At 40.8% G+C, this 10,919-nt stretch overlaps 2 protein-coding genes across 2 annotated transcripts; one reads left to right on the top strand and one right to left on the bottom strand.

The window, feature by feature from the left end:
- Window positions 1-141: 141 nt before the first annotated feature.
- On the bottom strand, window positions 142-1,508 carry LOC133298653 (uncharacterized; the record flags this gene model as incomplete). Its single annotated transcript, XM_061497980.1, has 2 exons — window positions 587-1,508; window positions 142-430 (listed from the first exon to the last, which is right to left on the bottom strand). Coding segments are annotated over exons 1-2 (1,211 nt in total), but the record flags the coding sequence as incomplete, so codon positions are not given.
- Window positions 1,509-9,100: 7,592 nt separating this feature from the next.
- LOC133298652 (uncharacterized) lies at window positions 9,101-10,011 on the top strand. Its single transcript, XM_061497979.1, has 2 exons — window positions 9,101-9,570; window positions 9,732-10,011. Exons 1-2 carry the CDS (start codon window positions 9,101-9,103, stop codon window positions 10,009-10,011), a joined length of 750 nt encoding a protein of 249 aa, XP_061353963.1.
- Window positions 10,012-10,919: the final 908 nt, after the last annotated feature.

The following is a 10,919-nucleotide window of genomic DNA, read 5'->3' as shown; positions in this document are numbered from 1 at the left end:
TTTTGTGATAAAGCTTGGACCCTTCGCCATGACGGTTCTCCTAACTCCACTGGGATCATGGCCTCGGTATCGTAGGTTAACCTGAACGGGCTTTCTCCGGTAGAAGTTTGCATCGTGGTTCTGTACCCCCATAGTACATACCATAGTTCTTCTACCCACTTCCCCTTGGCACATTGTTCCAATCTTTTACGTAACCCGGCTATGATGACCTGATTTGCCGCCTCGGCTTGGCCGTTAGACTGAGGATGTTCTACAGACGCAAAACGATGCCGGATGTGAAGATTTGCCATTAATTCTTGTAAAGTTTTGCTTGTGAATTGGGTCCTGTTGTCGGTAACCACCTCGGCTGGAATCCCAAACTTGCAGATCAAGTTCCTCTCGAAGAAACGTTGCACCCTTGTCGTGGTAATTGTTTCCACTGGCTCTACTCCTATCCATTTAGTAAAGTAATCAACAGCCACTATTAACCATTTTAACTGTCTTTCAGCCGTTGCGAATGGACCCAAGAGGTCCATCCCCTATTTAAAGAACGACCATGGAGCCGTGATCAAACTTAACTCTTCTGGTGGTGCCAACAGGTTCTTACCGTGCTTCTGGAATTGATCGCACCTCTGCACGTGTTCCTTCGCGTCCTGACTCATGGATAGCCAGAAATAGCCTGCTCTGAGAGCTTTACGGGCTAGTGCCCTGCCTCCAACGTGCTGGCCATTGATTCCTTCATGAATTTTAGATAGGACATATTTCGCTTTATCCGAGCTTAGACACTTTAGTAAGGGGGAATAGGCTCCTTTTTTGTAAAGTTTCCCTTCTACCATTGTGTACAATGCTGCATCCTTAACCAGCTTCCTAGCTTCCTCCTTTTGGGGGGGTAGCGTCCCGTTTTCTATGTAGTCAATAATGGTACTACACCAATCTTTGCCTTCGGTAATCTGCATGACACATGTAGGTTCTGGGATATTCTGCTCAACCACTGTCCTGTGGTTTCCCCAACCTTTAGTGCTTGCCAGCTTTGACAGTATATCAGCCCTGCTATTTTCATTTCTTGGAATATGACTGACCTCTACTTTTTCAAACTCTGCTATTAACTGCCTTGCGGAATTCAAGTATTTTGCTAACAACGGTCCTTTAGCTTGGTAGCTTCCTGCAATCTGGGAGGTGACCACTTGCGAATCACTATAGATTTGCAGTCTCCTTGCTCTGAGCTCCTTGGCTTGCTGAGGCCCGGCTATGAATGCTTCATATTCTGCCTGGTTGTTTGATGTTTCAAATTTCATCTGCATGGAGTATTCAACCGAAACCCCTTCCGGGTTCTCAATAATTACCCCGGTCCCGCTACCTTTGGAGTTTGAGGATCCATCCACGTAGATTTTCCAGGTGTCTGGGTTTGTTGAGCTCTCTTTTTGGATTGAAGTAAGCTCTCTGACAAAATTTGCCAGTGCTTGAGATTTGATTGCTTTTCGGCTTTCGAAAACTATGTCAAATTCTGATAATTCCACAGCCCGGGCCATCATTCTTCCTGCTAAGTCAGGCTTATGCAAGATTTGTCGAATTGGCAAGTTTGACCTGACTACAATCCGGTGTCCTTGAAAATATGCTCTGAGTCTTCTAGCCGAGATTAGTAAGGCGAAAGCCACCTTTTCTAACTTATGATAATGGATCTCTGCTCCCTGCAAGAGCCGACTTACGAAGTAAATCGGTTGTTGTCCCTCCTCATTTTCTTAAACTAGGACCGAGCTAACAGCAACATCTACCAGAGAAAGATATATTATCAGTGGCTCCCCTTCTCTTGGACTAGATAAGACTAGTGGTGATGCCAGCTGCTTTTTTATTTCTTGGAATGCTGCCTAACACTCTGAGGTCCACCCATATTGCACCTCCTTTCGTAAAAGCTTGAAAAAAGGTAATGTTGTTTTCGCAGATCAAGGCAAAAACCTAGTGAGAGAAGCTAGCCTTCCAGTCAACTGTTGGATCTTCTTTTTTCTTGCTGGTGACTTCATTTCTAGCACGGCTCTACATTTGTCCAGGTTAGCTTCGATGCCTCTGTGAGTCAACATAAATCCTAGAAACTTTCCTGCAAGGACTCCAAAAGCACACTTGGCCGGGTTTAACCGAATGCTATGTTGCCATAGTTTTCTGAAGGTCTGCTCCAGATCCTCAATGTGCACTGCTGAGTTAATCGATTTTACTATCATGTCATCTATGTACACCTCCACATTCTTGCCGAGCTGATCTGCGAACACTTGGTTCATCATTCTTTGGTAGGTGGCCCCCGAGTTCTTCAATCCAAAGGGCATCACATTATAACAGTAATTTTCCTTTTCTGCGATGAAAGCAGTTTTCTTCTGGTCTTCGGGGTGTAGTAGGATTTTATTATACCCTGAATATGCATCCATGAAGGATAACATCTGGAACCCGTATGAGTTGTCAACGAGCTGATCTATATTGGGCATGGGGTATGCATCTTTAGGACATACTTTATTCAGATCCATGTAGTCCGTACACACCCTCCATTTCCCATTTGGCTTTTTGACCATCACCGCGTTAGATAGCCAGGTTGTGTATTGTATCTCTCTGATTAACCCTGCTTCCAACAATTCCTTGACATGATCTTCCAATACTTGCCGTCGTCCTGCGCTGAGCTTCCTTGACAAGTTTGTGACAACAAAAATGAGGGTCCACCCCAAGTATCTCTGAGGATTTCCAAGCAAAGACGTCCATGTTCCTCCTTAGGCACTCAGTGATTCGAACTTTGTCTTCAATCGCCAGCCTCTTTTCAATCTTGATTGCTTGGGTTTCCTCTCCAATGATTACCTCTTCCAGCTCTCCATCGGGTTCTGGTCTCGGGATCTGAGTGTCATCCCTCATGTCCAACTCTACCATATTGATCGGTGCCTTTCCCTTCTTCCTTGAACTATCTTGCTTACTGCTGGGGTTTACCTCGGCCAGAGTTTTAAGGTCATGCCCCACTGCCCTAACTGACTTAAAGTAGCAGTCCCGAAATTCCTTTTGATCCCCAGCAATGGTGATGACCGTGTTTCGCTTACCAATCATTTTGAGCTTCTGATGTTTGGTGGAAACGAGCATATCCCAATCGTGGATAGTTGGCCTTCCGAGGATCACGTTATATTCCGAAGGGAAATAAGCTACTATGAATCTTATCCTTTCTGACTTGTAGGCCTCCTTTGTTCCCAAAGTAAGCCTCAGGTCGATGTACCCTTTAGGGATAGTGTTACGGCCATTGAACGCGATCAAAGCCGTGTTGCAAGGTTTCAAATCCTCTTCATCCAGGTTCATTTTCTGGAATGCCTGCCACATGTGGCATTATGTCGGCACAGCTGCCGTTATCTACGAACATTTTTTTGACTTTATAATTGACTAACGTTCCAGTGATAACTAACCCGTCAATGTGTCCCGGCATTACTTCCTCCAATTCTTTTTTAGTGAAATACAGTAGTGGTGCCTTCGGTTCGGTTTCTTTAAACTTAGGCCACTCTCGTATTGAAAGCACCTCTCTTAAGTATTTCCTCCTAGCATTCAGGTATCACCTCCTCCACCGAAAGCTCCGCTAATCACATTGCGTTCGAACTCAGGTTCTATGAACTCATCGTCTTCTTTGGCCGGCTTCTTACCTCGGCCTTCTTCTCTGAATCTCTTTTCCCGTGGCGGGCTCATAGGCCGCCCCCTCTTCTCTTCTTTTTATTCTTCCATCCTTGAGTTCTTATCAGATACTGACGTAACTTTCCCTCTCTGATATACCTTTCAATTGTGTCTCTGAGATCCCAGCATTCATCAGTGGTGTGACCAGGGCCATCATGAAATGCACAGTACCGAGATTAGTCCAACCCGGCTGGATTCAGCAATGGCCGAGGCCTATCTACTCTCTTCATTTTGGTGGATGCTACCTCCCTCAAGATTTGTGATCTGGATGAGTTCAGAGGCACATATCTGTCAAATCTCCCCTTTGTTGAAATCTTCTCTTCTGGCTGTTTACCCCGGAAATCATTTTGCTTCCAGTTTCCAGGTTTTTCTATTTGGCCTTGGTATTGCCTTCGCTCCGCATTTTCAACCTCCATTTGTTCCAGCTCCAAGTATTTCTTAGATCGTGTAGTGAACTCGACTAAAGTCCGGACTGGGTCTTTGTACACTGATTTAGCCAATCTAGAAGAGCCATGTAGCCCTGCAATTACCAGATGCAAATGGACATTCTCAGATAACTCGGGCGCTTGTAGGGCGGCCATTTTAAAACGGTCTAGGTATTTTTGCAGGGATTCCTCGGGTTGCTGTCTTATCTTTCCCAGCGCAAACTCTGACTTGGGCTGCTTTTTGCTCGTAGCAAAATTCAGCAGGAATCTCCCTCCAAATTCTTCAAAAGATCTAATAGACCCCGAAAGTAGAGATGAAAACCATGCTTGAGCTGCTCTAGTCAATGTAGTGGCGAACAGCCGGGTTATCAGAGGTTTCTCTATTCCCTTAATATACATTGCTGTATCAAAGGTATCCAAATGGACCTAGGGATCTTGTGTCCCGTCATACTTAGGAATCTCTGATAAGTTTAGGTTCTCTGGAAAGGGTGCGTCCACGATTTCGTCCATGAAGGGGCTGTCATTGTATTGCCTCCGATGATATTTCCTCCTATAGACCCCTATCACATCATCTAGGTTTCTAAATGGGCGCCTCCCATCCAGATGTTCGGGGTCCTCTCTCTGTCTTTTCGTTTCTCTCTCTCCATCCTGGCCTTCCCCCTGCTGGGGTCCCTGGCCACCAGCCGTGTTGGAAGTGTTCCTCTGAGGTCGGCCAGGTACGCTTTCAACATCCCTCCTTTGAGTTTGGGTTATATCATTGTTCTGGGGATTTGTGATCCTCAAATAATTCACGACCCGGGTTATGGCTAACTCTGGATTTGGGTTAGAGACTCGCTCTAGCCGAGCTTCTAACTCGCGCATCTGTCTAGCACCTTGCTCTCTCTCGAGCTCGTGCCTTCGCTCCATCTCCTCCATCCTTCGCAGGACCGCAACAACAGCCAGATCTGTTATTCGCGAATCACATACCTCGCCATTGGGGACCTGCATGCCATTCGCTATTTGGTCCTCCATCGGGTGTAAGCCCTGCACGTATGGGGCATCCAGGTTAACGGCTGGGATTGATGCCGAATCGGAATGCACATCACTAACATGGACCACATCAGTATCGATTGGCTGATGATTCAACGGATCCTCTTTGATTGGTGGATCAGGTTGGTGTCTGGAGTTCGATCTTGAAGGTTGTCGAAATCCACTTCTTGTTGTCCTCACCATTGCAACCTTTAATCACGTAGTAGTAGGAAAAAGTATCCCACAGACGGCACCATTGTTCTGCCTTGTGCAGATGTGTCCGACCGTAGGTCGAGTGTTTGATATTGAATCTATAGCTTTCTCTCTAGATACCTATGAATTAGGTATCTTGGGGACAACGAATCACTACACACTATACGATGGCCTTAGCCAGAAGGGGTGTGTGTGTGCACTGTCGTGTTTGATTGAAATAGGGTTAGAGAGATCAGTCATACATGTGGTCTTTAGCTCCTATTTATAAAATTTACCTTTCGGCTTGTGCTGGTTGGGTCTCTTGCTGGCATGGGCCTTTCCCAGGTCCATAACAATCACCATACGAATTTTATGGCTAATAAGGATACTCGATGTCAAAGTTCTTGGGTCAATTTTTATGATCATATACATTGTTTAAAAACTCGGATGAGGTCCGGCGTCGTGGGTTAAATTAAGAGGTTATGAGATTACTTCACTGATCCAGTTTTATACATTAAAAAATATATAAATATATATTTTATATGAAAAATTTAAAAAATTCAAACCATTAATCATCAAAGATTCAAAATATACTTAACATAATTCAACCAATTACATCTATAAGTCAATATTACACAAGTTAACAAAAGTATCAAACTATCAAAGTATAAACATATATTTGAATGGAGTTAATGAAAAGTTATATTATCAAACTCAGGCATTCCTTGTTCTTCTTATGCACTTACAACATCATCCCTTACCCAAGAGAGAACGACAGAGAAGAGGTGGTAGTGCGACGAAACAAAGTGGAGAGAGAAGAATTAGCACGACAGAGGAGAGAGAGAAGATCAGAGATGATAGGAGAAACCACCACCACGGTAGAGGAGATCACTATATCAGGGAGACTGCGTCTGGATCTGGGAGAGAAGATCAAAACAGAAAAAAAGATCGATTCAGATTTCAGATCTAGTTCTAGATCTAGGCAGCAACTAATTTTTTTTTTCTACACACCAAATGACGTCTTTTCTAAAATTATAGGGCGTTTGGTAGATGAGAAATTTTTTTATCCAAGAATCTCGATTTTCAGAAATATGATGAAAACATTCAGTTTACGATAATATCTGAAAAATAAAAACTTAGAAAAATTCAGTTTTCCGGGAATTCTACAAAATACTTTGTACCAAACGTCCCCTAAAGGTTATTTACAAATTGAGAAATAAATACTATATTATTATTTGCGAATTTATTTCTAATTTTTTAAAAATAATAATTATGAAGCTTTTTTTTCGGTAAACATTATGAAGCTTCCTTAATAATATATAGATTTGCAATTATAGACTCTTTATAGTAATTTTAATTAGAATTAGAACTAATAAAATTATTTTATCAATGACTAATTTATGGCTTTTTAAATTAATTTTTTTACTTCAATGTATCAAAATAAATAAATATCATTATATAATTGCTAAATAACTTAATTTTACTTTTAAATTTATTATTTTTAACTTATAAATTATGAGTTAAAAAAAATGAAGGCTTAACTAAAAAAAGCTCTGAACCCTAGACATGCAAAAGGTGGCGACTCGTGGTTTGATGGCGGATGAAACTGACAGTCTTCAACGACCGCTACTACAAAGAGTACTATACCCTTGATCGTGAAATATCGATTGCTTGTTGAACGCTGTGAATTGTGTGAAAGCGCCCCTCTATAAGAACGGTGTGTTCCAAGGTGTAAAGTGGGAGAAAAGGGATTTCATATTTTGATCAAAGTACATATTTTTCTTTGGATTTTTTCATTCTATCTATTCATTGAATAAGTGATGATCCAGCGGTTCAATTGAATAGTAATCAAAATAAATGTCCTACCAAGACATAATTTGTAACTTGCTATCCTCTTACCTAGCGGACACATATTTACCTCCGTGGAAAGGATGGTTCATTCGGATCGACATGAGAGTCCAACCACATTGCGAGCATAAATTAAAACATTCTGGAGCTACAAAGATGGTTATTAAATCATTAGCACCGCATAAAAACATTCCTCCTAGAAAGAAAGTCAAGGGGGGAGATGATGTCTTCTCTAATGATCAGACTTTATCTCAGAGAGATGAGGAATGAATGGATGGCCATACGAGTTTCAAAGAAGTTCTGATGAGACACAACGGTAAGTGAGGATATGAGGATGAGCAAGATCTGGAGGAGGAAGAAGTTACGATGGAGGATCAACAAGGAGATAAGTTGCAATGACCAGAGGTAACGATCGAGACTCTTAAAAATGGTAAGATAAATTTTAGGTTATCTGATGATTTCAAAAAAAAAAGGCGTGGAAATGGAGACAAACTCATATTGTTAAGCTTCTTGGAAAGAAAGTATTAGTAAACTTTATGGAAAAGAGGCTAGAAAATATGTGGGCAAGGGAATGGAGGATACATGTGACGGATATTGAGAATGATTATTACATGGTGAAATTTGAGAAGAAAGATGATATGGAATTTGCACTGTTGGCTGGACCTTGGATCATATTTGACCATTATCTGGCTGTCAGAATGTGGGAACCGGATTTCCAGGCGTAGCAGGCATCCATTAATAAGGTCGCTGCTTGGGTGAGATTGCCAGGGTTTCCTTTAGAGTATGTGAACTCTACCCTGATGCAAAGCATTGGTAACTAGCTAGGGAAGTTTGTGAGGTTAGATGCAGCGACTACGACACTTGCAAGAGGAAAGTTTGCTAGATTGAGTGTAGAGTTGGATATGAATCAACCATTGAAGAGTGAATATTATATTGAAGGGAGATATAAACAAGTGGAGTACGAGGGTTTGCATCTTATATGCTTTTGTTGTGGCAAGTACGGTTATAATTCTCAACATGCACCCTTGCTCCCAAGACTGATGAGAATTGTTTGAGGGAAGGAAACGATACAACAAGCATAGATGGTATCCAAGTTGACTCAAACAGAATAGAAGGAGAGGCTACATCGTCCAGTTATGGACCTTGGATGGTTGTGACAAGATCTCGAAGAGGAAGAACACAAAATGGGGAAAATGGAGCTACTCAGACAAATACAACAAAGGAAGACATCATGAGAGTTTCTACAGGTTTGAAACTGGTAAGTTCGAGTCAGTAACGAGGATGATATGATGGTCAGTGGGGAGATAGAGGAGGGACCTAGCAAACAAGGGTTTCCTTATCAGAATGTTACTATTAAAAAAAAATACATGAGAAAAAGTCAAGTTAGTGGAGACTGATTTTGAATTTCAACTGGTGTGGGAGGGGAAGGGTGGTAATACTGGTTACATGAAGGAACAAGTTTTAAAAAATAATGAGGTGGAAATTAAGAGGAATATACAAAGAGAAGTAAGGACAGTGCTGGAAAATAAGATTTATGTGGAGAACCCTATGGAGATTGATAGCTCTCATAATCGAACTCAAAATGTTCATTCTAGTCAGAATACTTTGAAGGATCCAATCATTGAGGATGGTGACCAAATGATGTCAGGGAATTCTACCAAGGAGATGGAGATTGAGAGGGAGCCTAGACCTCCTAATCCTGGCCCAAAATCCTTTTTAGTGGTGTATGAAATTGGAAAGGATTTAGCTGGAGAGAATGACAATGCAGTGATCTCAAACAGTACTGTGCAGGTGCATTCTCATCCTGCGTAGAATTTAAAACATATTTAATGTCGTTGATTTTTTGGAATTGCAGAGGTGCGGCTAAGTTTAAATTAGATCATAATCTCAAACTTTTAGTGGATAATCATAAGGTTTATTTAGTAGTTTTAATGGAAACAAGAACAAGCATAAAAAATTGTAGAAAACTAATGAGCGAGACCAATTTTGATAAAGCCATTTTTGAAGAAGCAAGCGAGTTTGCGGGTGGAATTTGGGTGATGTGGAATTTTAGTATAACTAAGATGGATATTATTAGCCAATCACGTCAGTATATTCACATGAGAATTGAAATTGAGAACTTTAGTAGCTTCCTTTGTACGGCTATTTATGCTAATCCTCATGAGGAAATAAGACATGAGATGCGGGAGGAAGTTAAAGACATGAGCATGTCAATCAGTGAGCCTTGGTTAATGGTAGGTGATTTCATTGATATAAGGAGTAGTAATGAAAAAATAGGTAGTTCGATTCCTAATTTTGTTAAATGTCAAAGGTTCCAAGCTTTCTTGGATAGTTGTCAGGTGGAGGATGTGGAATGTAAGGGTTCTAAATTTACATGGCAGGTGCCAAAGTGGAATCATCTGGATAGGTGTTCAAGAAGCTTGATAGAGTTTGTTCGAATGTGAGTTGGAGGCTAAAATTTGATGATTCTGAAGTTCAGATTCTTCCTAAAATGTTGTCGGATCATAATCCATTACTTCTATCCCTGAAAAGCCGAACGATGCACTGGTGTGATCATCCATTTAGATTCTTGGCTTCCTGGATGGATCATCCATGATATAGCAATCTAATGAAGGATAAATGGCAAGCAGAAATAGAGGTTAACCATATACTTTCTAATTTTACTCTTCATTTAAAAAAGTGGAATAAAGAAGTTTTTGGGAACATTAATAATAGAAAAAAGAAGCTTTCTCGGAGAATTGAAGATATTCAAATTCTAAGGGAACAAAGGGATAATCCGGGGCTTACGGAGTTAGAGGAGCATCTGCAGAATGATTTGAATATAACGCTGGATCAAGAGGAACTTAGTGGTTCCAAAAATCTAGGCACAAATGGATTGTAGATGGAGATAAAAACACTCAATTTTATCATCTCAAAACTGTAATGAGGAGGTGTAACAACAAGATATTAAAGCTTAAAAGTGATTCGAATTAGTGGATAACGGATCCCTTGGAGCTAAAAGCACATGTTTGCAATTTTTACAAAGATCTCTTTCTAAAGGAGCTGCCCATTCGTAGATAGATCAGCTCAGTAAATATGTGGCCTAATTTGGATCAGGATGAAATGAAAGCGTTAGTGGTTCTTCCTAGTGATTATGAGATATGGAAATGTCTATTTTAAATGAATGCCTTTAAAGCTCTAGGCATGGATGGTTATCCTGCAATTTTTTTCCAGAGACAATGGAGTAAAGTAAAAGCCCAAGTTTGCAATGCTATAAAACTTATGTGGTCTCATCCATCAGATCTGATTAATGATGTTAATTCCACTTTCTTGGTGTTGATTCCTAAATCTAAGAAACCAGACAAAGTTACTTAGTTTGAGCCAATCTCTTTATGCTTAGTCTTATACAATCTCTTGTCCAAGACTATTATTTCTCGATTTAAACAGGTGGTGGAAAAGATTATTTCTCCTTCTCAGGTTAGTTTTGTTCCAAATCGGCAAATACAAAATAATATTATGATTGTGCAAGAACTTATCCATTCAATGAATAAAACGAGAGGGATAAAGGCTTTTATGGCTATCAAAATTGATTTAGTCAAAGCTTATGACAGGGTTAGTTGGCAGTTTATGTGTCATACTCTAGAGGAGATCTGTTTTCTAGAAGCTCTTATTAATATTATTATGAAATGTCTGTCAACTAGTTGCATAAATGATATGTGGAATTGAGGGGAAACTGAGGATTTTACCCTATCAAGAGGTTTGCGCCAAGGGGATCCCCTTTCACCATATCTCTTTGTAATGGCCATGGAA

Source organism: Gastrolobium bilobum, unplaced genomic scaffold (assembly GCF_033153095.1).
Source record: "Gastrolobium bilobum isolate Gb01-03AN ecotype WA unplaced genomic scaffold, APGP_CSIRO_Gbil_v1 utg10414, whole genome shotgun sequence".
NCBI lineage: Eukaryota > Viridiplantae > Streptophyta > Magnoliopsida > Fabales > Fabaceae > Gastrolobium > Gastrolobium bilobum.
The sequence above is the reverse complement of the archived record's forward strand: the minus strand, read 5'-3'. Positions and strand labels throughout refer to the sequence as shown.